Source organism: Astyanax mexicanus, chromosome 18 (assembly GCF_023375975.1).
Source record: "Astyanax mexicanus isolate ESR-SI-001 chromosome 18, AstMex3_surface, whole genome shotgun sequence".
Taxonomy (NCBI): domain Eukaryota; kingdom Metazoa; phylum Chordata; class Actinopteri; order Characiformes; family Acestrorhamphidae; genus Astyanax; species Astyanax mexicanus.
Window position 1 is genome coordinate 19643807 of NC_064425.1, and position 14048 is coordinate 19657854.

Genomic DNA, 14048 nt, shown 5'->3' on the forward strand with positions numbered 1-14048 from the left:
TGATGAGAGGTTTTTGCCATTTATTTTTTTATTTTCTGTTATTTAGTTTATCCCCTGAAAGCGTTTTAAATATGTGGAAAGTTTTTTTGTAGCCCTTTGTCCTTTACTTTAACAAATTAAGTTGCTAAGTGGCAAATCCTAAACATCCTGGATGCTTGATTTTAGAAATGCTGGAGTGTTGGGTTAGCGTTTGAGAAAAGACCAGCTATTTTAGAAGCATTTATTTTGTATTTAAAGTCTGCTGCAAACTGTTAAACAATTTATATGCTTTAATAAGATGTCATGTTAAAAAGAGCTAGTGTTCTGACATACCAGGGAGCAGACAATTTTCAAAAATTTCAGAAGTTTTTTTTTTTTGCTATTTTAGTTTTAAACTCAACATTTACTCTTTGTTACTTGTGGAAGGATTTTAGCTTAGCTTATTTTGTTTCAGTGAGGCTACGGTCAAATAGATTCTTGGTCCACTAATGTACTGCTACTGTTAGTACCTTTACTCTGTTGACCAGGACCCTTGTGTATGAAGGGTTTCTAAGCTGTAAAATGCACAATTCAACATAATTTTGATCATAAATGCTTAATATACTTTTCAGTCCTTTTTTTCCTTCTTCTTCTTCTTAAAGCTTTCTATTAGATTTAATTGGTCTTTGTGGAAGTGCCATGTCCTTGCTATAGTCCCTGCTTTGTTGTGTGTGTGTGTGTGTGTGTGTGTGTGTTTGAGAGAGTGTAAAAGTGCTGACCTTGCCATACGTGTGGCAGTTTATTTGAGAAGTGAGCTTTTAATGTTGTTAATCTGTAATTTTAAGATGGGTCAATGTACAGCAGCAGTGTGGTGTGGAACAGCTCCTACAGCACTACACTTCAGCTGGATGAAGTATGAGAGAAACAGGCTTGTCCTGCTAAGTGAGGACTAATAATCAGGATGGAAATGATCATTTGGTGCCTTATGCTGGAGTTAGTCACTAAGCAGTAATGCATACTTCCCTGTGTGTCTGCGTGTTTTTTAAGCCCAGTGTTTTACTCTTTTTCCTCCTGCCTGCTCTGGAAGGGGCGGGTCCTCCGTGATGACGGCTGAGTGTGTCACAGCGCTGATTGGCTGACTCGCTCGCTAACTTGTTGCTGTGAGTTTGTGCTGCTGGTGTTGACCGCGGCTCAGTCCGGCGTCTCGGATTCACTGTTTTTAACGGGTTTATTGACACCAGCGGCAGCAGCCATGAGGACTTTATTTACCTGCAGTGCTTCGGGAAAGACGCGCTGCCGTCTTCGCTAGCTAATCATGATGGCCGCGACGGAACCGGAGAAACCAGTGTGCAGGAAAAGTCCCGAGAGCTGGAAACGACACATCATACGACAGCTGAAGAGTCGGGATAAGGCGCAGAAGATCCTCTTCCAGGATGTGATTCGGTCCTGTAAGTCAAGCTGTGTTCAGTTCATACATTATCCTGCTGTTTAATAAACTGTTTGCCAGCAGGGTTGCCAGGTCCAGCCCAAAGTCAGTCTGAAACCCGCCCTTCAGAAACTAGCCCAAAATAATGTCTGTCACACGTTTGTAGCAAATGTCAAAACAACTATGAGTGTACGACTTAGTATGTTGTTTCTTGGGGATTTATCATCACTATATCTACTTTGCTACAGACTTTTACTCATTTCTCTTCTTGTCCCTCCTGAACTCTCTTCTCTGCACTTTAGCATTTTTTTTGGATAGCCTGGTGATTTCTGGTTACTCTCTCTCTCTCTCTCTCTCTCTCTCTCTCTCTCTCTCTCTCTCTCTCTCTCTCTCTCTCTCTCTCTCTCTCTCTCTCTCTCTCTCTCTCTCTCTCTCTTTCTTTTCATACTGTCCTTTGTCATTATATATTATATTGTAAAACTTAAATGAAAACACTGTAATGAAAATGCAAATACAGTTTGTATGTATGAAAAAATATTTTCATATTATTAATAAATATTAATATTAAAACGTGTAAAACTATTATGACAAAATTAAAATCACTTCATTTGCAATTTAATTTACTTACCTGAGCGCGGGTCATATGACAAAAATAAAATTCAAATTAAAAAGGCTTTTTGCCATTTCATTTTCATTACCATAGGGGTATTTCACTGTCGAATCTAAGATGAACAAGCTAAGTTAATTGTGAAAAAAAGCTTCACTTTGGCCTTGCCTTTTGGTGATGAACTGCATAATAAATGACAAAAAGTAAAATCAAAATGCAATGGTAACGGTTTTTATTTGTCCATGTTTTATATCTTCTCATAGTTATGTTCTCCTGGCTCTTATTTTTGTAATCCACGGAAGATTGATTTTAGTGTCAACTTTTACACTTTTTCCTGCCGTGTTGACGTTACATAAAGTAGCCCAAAAAAAACGATTCAATTTTCAACCGCGACTGCATTTTCAATTTGGCGGAAAAACCGCAAACCTGGCAACTCTGGTTGCCAGCAAAGCCTACTCTGTTAAACTTGGTGTAGGGTGTTTCACGTATGTTTGCTGGCTGGGCAGACCTGTAGGTTAGCTAACTAGTGATGTCCTCTTTTGCCCTCAGAAACTCATAATAATTATTTAACATTATTTAGCAGTAGGTGTGGGTGATATGGCCCTAAAATATTATCACAATAGTTCATGGTATTTTCACGATAACTATACTCTTGGCGAGATGACAAAACACTGAATTTAAATATTTAAAGAATACAATACTGCAGCAAAATGAAGAGTATGTTTTATTATCGCATATGACACGCCCCTAGTTGAGAATTTTATCAGATTTGTAACAGAAACAGTCAGTGATACAGAATGTCATGATACTAAAATTGCACTCTAAATATCTCCATATATCCAATATTAAAATAAAATTAATGATACTGGGCAGATAAAATCAGATTCTAATAATAGGAACTAAGAACAGTGTGATTTTTTTTTTTTTGTTGCTAAAAACAGCTTAAAAAGTAGTACCCTAATGTGATCATTAGGGGGTGTGATAAAGCACAATATTTCAGGGTATAATATAGTTCACGATTTTCAAAAATATTGGCAAAAGTGTTGCGTGCAATAAGTTATGACATCTGTTAAGCAGCAAAAAATATATCTTCACCAGGTCTCCACACTGTTTAATCACTCCAGGCTCCAGTTCTGAATATGTTCCCTAATGCCCTAAAAGCTGAGAATAATAAGGTGTGAAATGAATGTGAGGGGTGTGTGAAACTCTGGCTTGTGTACCTGCAGACCTGTCATGTCTGCTTGGTGGGAAATAGTGTCAGCAGAACTGATTTGGCTCAGTGTTTCACAGTGAAGTGTGAATATGTTTCTAACCTGTGAAATCTCTGGCTAAACTGGTGTGTGTGTGTGTTGCAGATGTGAACCTGTTGGAGCGGTGTACACAGAAAGCCTTCATCACCAAAGGTATCCTCTCAGCGACCAGGTAAACACACACTAATTAATAATTCTACTGGTGTGTTAAGACTAAATAACTGGACGTTATTTTTTAACTGGTGTTATGTGGTTCATCTGTAATTATTTATTCTAAGATGTGTTTGTCTGCTAATGAAAGTAAGTAACTATATTAATTATGGCTGCAACTATTAATTATTTTTGCAGTCTACAAAAATGTAAAATATTTTTCCGTTTAGTTGATAAGCAACTGATTATGTCGGTCATGCCCTCAGTCTGTGGCCATTACTCCAGTTCCTGGCTTTATCACTTCATCACTTTCATTTCAAGGAAAGAAACATTTTAAGTTTGGTTTTTGCAACCAAAGGAACATAAATACATAAATACAGTAAATTCTGGTCATGAATAATGGAAATAAACCACTTACTGATGAAGGATGACCGTGTGTAACTGCAGTAAACATTTAATGTGGAATGAAAATCAGAATAAGATGCTAGTGAAAATTCAAAATCAAGTTCGGCTTCTGGTCCGTTTATTTAATTTCCACATTTTTTTGAATAATAAAAAAAAACAGAAAATAAAGGCTGTTATTTGTTTTTGGTATTATATTCAAAAACAAAAAAACAAACGAATGTTGTTTTTTTCCGACTTTGATTCTCAAGTGAATATCAATTGAACGAATGATGCACTGATGGTCTCCATCCAACCAAGCTATCAAATATACTAGCACCACTATTTGGTCCGGTTAAAATGGACTCGTGTTCGTTTGTACCTTTATTGCGATTTGATTAGGCAGGTATGAAAACTGGACCAAGAACTGCTAGAGGAGGTGTTCTCGGTCCGATCCCAGATAAACTCTGGAATGGTTCGCTTGTGGTAAGGACATGAGCTAAACTGCTGATAAGGTGCAGTTTAATCTAATATATTAGCCCGATAATGCCAATTACCACAGCAATTAGCAAACACTGTCTCTGCTTCTTGCTGTTTAGCTGTGCTAATTGTCTGGCTAATATTAGAAGGGCATTTTCACACCTATTGTTCGTTACTGTGGTCTGAATCAGTTGAGTTTGTTTACTTGGAGCTTTTTCGTCATGTCCTTTGATTGGTCAGAGCTGTCTGGCGTGGGAGTAAATATACATATACAAGAAAGTAATTATAGCGAGAAGTTTCTGTGTTCCAGGTTTAACACTGTGTTTAAAAGCGTAGCATTTCAGCGTTCAGTGTTTGGACGTGCAGTGCAGATGTACACAAAGTAAACCGCAGCACAGGCCGCGCGTGCATGGACACAACGTTTGTTTATATCTCTGGTAACTAGCGTTATCTGGCTAATATATCAGAATAAACTGTGCCTTATCAGCAGTTTAGCTCAAATAAAAGGAGTATATTTGATAGCTGGGTCGGATCGAGACCGAATCATGTTCTCACCACAAGCGAAACGCTCCAGAGTTCGTTTGGGACCGGACCGAGACACCTCCTCTAGCAGGCCTCAAGCCGGGTTTTTGATCCGCATTCGAGTGCTATTACTGTTTTCACACCTGCTCAATCGAACCACACTAAAATTACAAAAGGTCCAGGAATGTTTTAACTGGACTAAACAGTGCTGGTGTGTAAATGCCCTTTGAGTTTCAAATCCCTTTATACAACATCAACATAAAGACAAATCTATATTTTTTTATGACGGCATGTGACAGTAAGTTGGTTCCCAACTAAAATATTGTTTCTTCATATTTTCAATGTATACTGTTATTTTTATCCATTCAGGCCCCTTCTGCTTCCTTCCTCTGAAGATTCACTGAAGACAGCCACTGGCGAGGTATGGAGAAATGGGTTCATTAAGTAGTGAAATGCATTCTTTAAAAGGTTTGAATAGTTTCTGTTGAAAAGTATTGCCAACAGAAAAATTCACTTCGGAAAACGTAAACGTATACCTGCTGGCGTTGTGCCAGCTTAACATGAGTTGTGGGCTAGAGGTGTAGAAATGTCCCTGCACATCCAAGTCTTTTCTGGACAACAGAGCTAGTTTCTTTAAAAAAAAAAAAAAAAAACAGGTTATCCTTTTTTTTTTTTTTTTTTTTTTTATAATTCTTGATTTTAGAAGAAGTCATGAATGCACACTCACACTATATATTATGTTTTTTTTTGTTGGTGACCCAGATTACTAAGTAATGGATACCCCAACTGTTTCATAGTCTTGCCACAAGGTCAAGAAATGATGTGTGTGAGAAAATCTATAAATACAAGTCTTCTATATTACAGTCTGTAAAATCAAACAGCAAGCAAACACAGACAAGTCTAAGCAAGCTGTTGCTGCATTTCGCGGAGTGCTTTGTGACTCAGTAGTGATTGATTGCATTGTTTTTTTTTGTTGTGTAGCTTGCTTACCAAGTTGTGGAGCTGAGGCAGGAGATTAAAATCAAGGAAGCTATTCTTGACGAGCAACATGCCAGGTAAGACCTCTTGTAAACATGCAACATTCTTCCATACTTTTCAGTTTTCAATTTCAAATGCTGCATCACATTAACACTGTTAAAAATAAATGTGCTCCAAAATGCATCAGGATTTTAACACTTGTGTTGTGATACTTATACTTAACTCAAAATTATTGCTAATATACAAGCCCTATGGGTAAGTTAGTACATCAGTGGATGTTGGTGTGGTTCTTCTGTATTTTTTATATAGTAGGGTTATGTAGAACATTTTTATGAGAATCAAATAGAATATTTTTTATCCCTGGTGCTGTAAATCCCCACTTTAGAGCACAGTCTAATTTCCAGAACAGAGAATTATATCAACATTTTATAGGAAGAGCCAGGTATGCTCTGTCTGAGTGACTTATGTCACATAACCTCTTCTTATATCTCTTCTGCTATTTGTTGACTTGCCTGTTAACTAATTCATAGATATGGGTAATAGAATTTTCATTGTGATGATACATGTAATACATTGTGGTGTTTAACTGTGTTTTTTGTCTTAAGCGTACAAACAAGGTCAAAAAATAGATCCATCAATGAGTTTCATTTTTTTGGTCAGGCATGTTTTATTTTATATTTGAGTGTGTAAACTGTTGTGTGTTATTAGGCTAAATGAGCTGCAGGATGGTCTTAAGGCAGGGCAGGTGGAGCACAGCACCCTGCAGACATGTGTGTTGGAAGTGCAGGAGAGGAACCAGCTGCTGAAGAGAGATTACGACGCCCTGCTGGAGTGCTGTCAGCACATGGATGCAGTTTACCGCAAGGAGAAGCTCCATGGCTCTGAACTGGTCGAGGACATGGTCCGTTGGAAACAGCAGGCTGCTGCCCGCATGAACTCGCGCAACGAGAGGAGAGTCAGGTATGAGGGTAAAAGAGTGCATTATTACTGGTGTCAGTACCAGTCAAAGGTTTGGACACACCTTCTCATTCATTTTTATTATTTTCCTGCATTTTAAATTAATACTGAAGGTATCGACTGTGAAGGAACCTGTAAGAAATCGTATAGTAACTTAAATGCCTTAAACAAACCAAAATACTCTGTGAAGCATTTAGGTGGCTTTTATCTGGGGTTGTGGTTTCTGAGGCTGGTAACTCTGATTAACTTGTCCCGTGCAACAGAGGTAACTCTTGGCCTTCCTTTTTGGGCGGTTCTGATGAGAGCCAGTTTCATAAGGTTTGATGGTCTTTGTGACTGCACTTGAGAATACTTTCAAAGTTCTTGAATTTTTTCTTTACTTTGTGGAGTAGTTCTTGGATTATATGGATTAGAACATCACTTAAATAGGGTTGTTCAATGTACACCAACTATACCTTTTCACAACACAACTGATGCTCTCAAACACATTAAGAGAGCAAGAAATTTAAGTAATTTACTCTTGACAAGTTCAGCACAGCTGTTAACTAAAAGCCATGTCAGGTGATTACACCTCATAATGCTGACTGAAAAAATCTAGCCAAGATGTGCAAAGCTGTGATTGAAGCAAGAAGTGCCTATTTTAACACTTTTTTTGTTTACTAAATAATTCCGTATGTTGTTCTTTATAGTGTGGATGACTTTAGTAATAATTTAAGGTGTGTCCAAACTTTTGACCTAATGTATAATTTACAAGTAAATTCTTAATGTGTGACCAGCACCTTTTTTATTAGGCCAACCTAATGTGTACGGTACATTATCTTCTTTTTAGGGCCAGAGAGGCGGGGCGTCATAAGGAACTCGAAGTGGCGGCCAGTAAGAAGCTTAACATTGAAGAGTAAGTGTTCATACTGAGATTTATACACTGACATGCCAGATGTCATGGGACTATTACTGTGTTTTTACTAGTACTTGACTTGACTTTGATATCCCTTGGAAGAAAAAAAAACAAGTTACTGAGCTTTGGATGGATTTCTGCCAGAGTCGTTAGTGTGTGACCAGCGACATCTGGCTAGAGCCATTATTAGCACTAATACCACTGTGCTCTCCACTGTGGGTGGTAATGCTATCTATGACATGTTCCCAGTGAGCATGTGACTCGAGCATTGTTAAATATCCACACAATTTTGAAAATGGAACATTTTTTTCATCCATCTGGGACCCACTAGCCATCAGGTCTCACTCAAACTCTGATAATTCACAGTGCCTTGCCACTCACAAGATAACACCTCACAATTTACACACTATTTACGTACTACTATCCCATGACTTGCAGCACTGCACCAATGTTTGCTCTATCTCAGTTGTGTGAAGGCAACTGAACACTGTTCAGTATCTGCTATTAATCAGTAAAGCAAAAAATCTTTTTACTAGGGGTGTAACAGTATGTGTATTCTTAACAAACCATCACGGCGCAAAGTCATGATTCGGTTCACGCAAACGCACACAGAATACACGAGTGCAGGCAGTCTACACAAGACTTGTGGAACCAATGAACGTAATGCGGAACTAATGTTCACAGGAGTGTTGCACCCGGAAAGTGTAGCTGTAGCACTGTTGTTATTAGCAACTCGCTACTGACTTAGCCCATAGCCTGCCCTAATAAGTTTAACTCTGACTTGACAATCTAATGCTGATATTTCTTTAAAAAGAACTCAGACACTCTAATGCATCCAGTAATATGCTTAGTAAAATATTTGTAGTTTAAGCAGTTAAAGTAATGCTGTTTTTTGTTCCCAATAAAACATCACAATCAAGCTCATTGATGACAGTAGTAGGGAACCCTGGTTTCAAGCATTTAATAAAAGAGCTCGAGCCCCGTTACAACATTCCATCCCAAAAAACAAAACATGGTTATAATGAAGTTCCATTGTTGTTATGAAGCCTCTTTATTTTTTCTACTAACCGTACTGAGAATGAGACAAAAACATAGCAAACCATACAGAACGAAGAATTTTCTTTACCATTACACCCCTGCTTTTTACATATATTCAAGTGATGGTGAACTTTGATGAAAATATTAAATAATCAACTGATGCTCTCTGTCTAGGTTAGACTTCAGCTTTTTTATCTACTGTTGGACAGTTTTCATGTAGAGGATGAGCGTGAGGCAGACAGGCTGACAGGTGTTCAGACAGAAGGAGAAGCATGCAGGTGAACAGAAAGCTGAAAGTTGCACAATGGCTTTCAGTCCTGATGGACAGTGAGTGATGTTTAGAGTGTTTGGGAGATGGTGGTGCTGTCAGTGGTGTCAGTGCTGTCTTTTTCTGCCATTTGAAGACAAGGAGAAGAGAAACATCAAGTGATGTTTCAAACTCTGAAGGTCATCTAAGCAGCATTTATTTCTGTGCATTACGACACAGGTGAGCTGCTGGTGGGACTGAACAAATTCAGAAAAATGCTATTAAAAAACAGAAGAGGTAGGTTGGAAGGGGCACTGCAGTGATGTATGGGTTTAGGGGCAGGGCAGAGCTGATTGGGCTGAGCTATTATGGTTATTGTTAACAGGTTTCTGATCAGGCAGTGTTACCAGTGTGAGAGCTAAATGTGAGGCCTGTCATAATTAGATTTTTTATGTGGACAATATATTGTTCCAGAAATTATTGCGATACACAATTTTTTTTGGTAATTTTAGGACTAATAAATGCCACTGACATAATAATAACAGAATAGCAAAAAAAGGAATTATACACTTTTTAAAGACAACAAAATTTGAATTAATTATTTATTATAATTAGTTTGGGAATTATATACTTAATTCTTTACCTACTGGATTCACAATCATTGAAGCGTGACTGTAAAATACTGTTTACTGTAATATACATGAACAAACATACAAATAAACACACAATATCACGATTATCAAAAATTATTGAGATCATGTTTATTTGTGGTACAATAAATAAACGATATTGCAATTATTTTGACAGGCTTAACAGTAGACAGTTACTCCAACAAATACATTTTAACTAGTGTTAAAATGTTCATATAGGATTGAGTCTTATTCCATGAATTTTTCCATGATTTTATTTTTTTCCAGAATTCCCCAAAGTGCTTCTTTACCCTCATCACCTTTGTCTCCGAGGAGTGAGACTGGAGAGAAGGTAGAAAGAAGCCATGGACGACTTTTCAGGTAATTAAACTAATTATAAATCATTAAACTAAGTGATTATTATCTGAATATTAGAATCACTACATTCTAAAAGTGCTAGAAATTCTAGAACACACACATTGATTGATGAGTTCCAGTATCTCACAGTAACAGCACTGACTGTCCATTTCTGAATCAAGCTACTGAAAAAGGAACAGCATGTTTAAAATGAAAAGTTTTAGGCCTGTCTAAACGAATAAGCTCATAAATGAATGTAGTGTTTCTTAAGGATTCTTATTGGAGTAGCATGGTGTTTTTTGCTCAGCTGAAGATTTACAGTAAACCCTAGTTTGCCACAGGAAATTCAGTTTTGTTGCTCACTGCAATACATCAACCACATTGATAATGAGATGATATGAAATATGGCTGAAGTGAAACAACAAATAAGGCATGATAATAATGATAGCTCCCAGTGAGGACCTTTTGTGCAGGAGGCAGTTTATTTTGAAACACAAACCATACCTTAATCATTTATTTATGGTTATAAAGATTAGTATTGTATAGTAGTCAGGACCTTGGGATTGTATGTTATGTCTCCTTGTACCTGATTGGGTCGTTGTGGGTTGTTTACAGGTCTGCTTCAGCTACCTCACCTAGAATTCTCGGCTCCATCCGAGATCTGTTCGAGTAAGTGATCCTTTTTTCTTAATTAGTGTTGCAAAGTGAATCTGTAGATTATCTCCCTGTAATGTGTAGGTTATGTGAGCTGTCTCAGAGAATAAATCACTGTAACTATTCTGTACTGTGTCCAGTAGGTGGCAACATCACTGGACGCACTTAATGTCACACATCATTAAGTAACCAGTTATTAGTGTCCAGAGTGTTATAAATGCTCATCATCTCTCAACAGATGACGGTTATGCACGAAGCTGAACAGACACTGCATTAGTAAAAAGAGATGAAAGGAATAGCAGTTAATGCAGTTAATTTCACTGTAAAATGTATATTATGTCATTACACATATGTTGTGTAAGTCTATATCTATCATCATACATACAGCTCTGGAAACTAAGAGACCACTTAAAAATGATGAGTTTCTTTGTTTTTACCAAATTGAAAACATCTGAAATATAATCAAGAGGAATGAAGATGTTCAAAAGCCATCAAACCAAACTGAACTGCTTGATTTTTTTTACCAGGACTGGTAAGGTTATCCAAAAGCAGTGTGTAAGAGTGGTGGAGGAGAACCTGCCAAGATGCATGAAAACTGTGATTAGAAACCAGAGTTTCACCAAATATTGATTTCTGAACTCTTCAAACTTTATGTATAGAACCTTGTTCTCTTTGCATTATTCTTGCATTGAGATCTAAGAGCTCTGCATCTTTTCTGTTATTTTAGCCATTTCTCATTTTCTGCAAAATGCCCTTAATGACAATATTTTTATTTGGAATTTGGGAGAAATGTTGTCTGTAGTTTATAGAATAAAACAACAATGTTCATTTTAATCAAACATAAAAAATAGCAAAATCAGAGAAACTGATTCAGAAACTGAATTGCTCTTATTTTTTTCCAGAGCTGTAGGTAAATAATGTTTTACAAGGAAATAGTCTACAGATGCAACTAGAAAGAATACATGTTGCAAAAAACACCAATTAATTAAATCAAGTTCATTTAATCATCACTTTTACTATAAAATAATCAATACAATAATCTAGTTTGACTGAAGAAAAATGTATTTCCCAGATTGTTGGCTCGGTGCAGATTCACATTTCAGACAGGTTAATTAGGGTTTATGAAGCTCTTCTGTAAAATCAAGCATGAAGTTATGATGATTAATTTATGTCTAGATTATCTCAGCTCTGGTACTGGAGCTATGAGGGATAATTAATCTGCTTAAGCATTCTGCACTGTAATTTATTGACAGTATTGGGTCTTTGTTTTTGTTATTTTGAATACCAAATGAATCTATAATTTTTCAAAACTTTAAAAGCATATTATTGCTTAATAATATTAATGCTTTTCTATAACTCTATAAAGTCTCTGAGTGCAATGCTCAGTGAACCACTTTAGTTTTTGGAGTGTGCTGGTTATGTGTGTTTTGCTGCCTCTTAATCTGCACACATTTAATTTACTACATGTTTCAATTAATGCACTTTTATCAACGTAATTATTTAGGAGTAAAACTGCTATTGTCTGTTTATATTGTAAATATGCATGCTGTGTAAAAACGAAAAAAGCAACATGTTTGTGTGGAAACACATCTAGTTCTTTTCCCCTGTAGATTCTGGCCTTGTCACAGCCTTAAATCCTGAGTACTAATCTGAATGACTGTGTCTGTATTATTTAATTTCATGCCTACATAACTGTGTGGAGTAAACATTTCTAGGTCAGTTTTACCTGTTCGCTCAATTTTTATGATTTTGCTAGCAAACAGATCAAAATACATTTGTGCAGTGAACCACATCTGTCAGTTATGAACAGTGTCTCATGGTGATGTTGTGTGTGTGTGTGTGTGTGTGTGTGTGTGTGTGTGTTTGTGTGTGTTTGTGTGTGTGTGTGTGTGTGTGTGTGTGTGTGTGTGTGTGTGTGTGTGTGTGTTGATGTGTTCTGTTTTCAGTAAGAAAAGACGAGGGAATTCTGTGTGTAGTTTGGAAGAGGACCTGTTTACACCTCTAGGAATTTGTCTAGCTGCTAGAGTTCCAGCCAAAGCTATTTATTCACTGGTAAGCTTCTGAATCCTTAGTATGTATGCAAATACACAAAAAAATATAAAATATAAAATAACCTCTGTTTGGATCAATTAAATGAATGAAGGTCCTTTTATTTGAGCTGATTGGGGTGGATATTACAACTGACCTCACACCAATTTTATGTAATTAGAACTGTTCTAGAAACAAATTACTATAAAATGTACAATCGGCAATTAAATTGTTCCACAAAACACATTTCTTCTGCTCTACAGCTCAATACTAAGAGTCTTTGCCAATAGGTTCATGTTTATGTGCTCCAGAGAGCTGTATTCTTTTGGCAGTGCCTCTCTACAGGGACTACACAAGCTGTTAGTTTTTTTAAGCATTGGCACGTTTGAACTGTATCAACAATGGGCCCAGATTAAAGTAACTGAAAAACATTCATTAAAAGGAGTGTCTACAACTGTATTGGATATATAGTGTATAATCTGCACACATCACATTAATACAGATTTGCTAGATTTTGCCAGATCTTAAGACACACACATTTAAAATGATTTGAAGGACATAATGAGAATACACTGTTGTTCACACACTCACTCTTACAATGGTTTTTAATGAAATTAAATGTAGTCCTTTTAGTGACATTTTGCAAAGAACCATTAAAGCACCTTTATTTAAGGGAGTACAATATAAAACAATTTAAAATCATTTTTTTTAAACAATCCAAACAATTAATACATCATTTCACTTTTTCTTTCTCTCAATAAATACCCATCTTTAATCAATCATTCTTTCTTTCTTTATTAAAAAAATAATTTCCTCAATTTAATAGTTTTACCATAATGAATAGTTCATGTTTTTTTATGATCAGCATTTTATTTAACATTTTCTAATTTGTACAATTTTACAAAGCTTGCTTAAAGTACACAGTAGTAAATATCACAGAGTAAAGAACAGGGAAAAGAAAATTACAGTATGATGCATTTTGTGTTTTTAAATAGATTTTTATTTTGGACATAAAATAAGCAAATTTATTAAATATTATGTTTCTTTAAGATACAATTAAATTATAACTTGCTAAACCCCTGATGCTTTTTACAATATTAAAGCTATAATATTATATTAGATCAATTCTGGGTCTGATAGATTGGTGGAGGCAACATTGTTGTGCATGGGTCATTATTATTATTCTGTGCCTTTTAGTGTATTGCAGCTTTCAAAACAATTGACAGCATTTACAGGCCCTTTTCTCACAGAAATAGTGTTTTTCCAGCTTATTCACATTTTGTATCCTGTGCTGTCGTGGGAGGCTGCATGACAGGGAAGACAATGACAGGATGGACAGTTGAAATGATGTTGAAAATTGGCATTTGATTTTATTTTAGTTGAATTGTTGTTTACATTGAATTGTTCATGGGGGCCCTGTTCTGTTTCATGGATGCATTTTGATTTTGTAAAATTATTGTAATGACCTTGATATCTTACTAGGACAGGATG

The 14048-nt window shown here is 36.3% G+C and overlaps 1 protein-coding gene across 2 annotated transcripts in view; it reads left to right on the forward strand.

The window, feature by feature from the left end:
- Positions 1-898: 898 nt before the first annotated feature.
- The window catches only part of LOC103034420 (protein Atg16l2), a 48488-nt gene continuing 35338 nt past the window's right edge, over positions 899-14048 (forward strand). Inside the window, exons 1-9 of one of the 2 annotated variants that reach the window (XR_002652042.2) lie at positions 899-1406; positions 3347-3413; positions 5144-5195; positions 5756-5829; positions 6461-6712; positions 7539-7604; positions 9807-9899; positions 10491-10544; positions 12476-12581. Coding sequence is in view for 1 of the 2 variants with exons in the window: in XM_007236804.4 (XP_007236866.3) it covers positions 1274-1406; positions 3347-3413; positions 5144-5195; positions 5756-5829; positions 6461-6712; positions 7539-7604; positions 9807-9899; positions 10491-10544; positions 12476-12581 (897 nt within the window). In the remaining variant the exon portion in view is untranslated. The remainder of the gene's footprint in view (positions 1407-3346; positions 3414-5143; positions 5196-5755; positions 5830-6460; positions 6713-7538; positions 7605-9806; positions 9900-10490; positions 10545-12475; positions 12582-14048) is intronic. The other variant, XM_007236804.4, reaches the window with a different exon arrangement.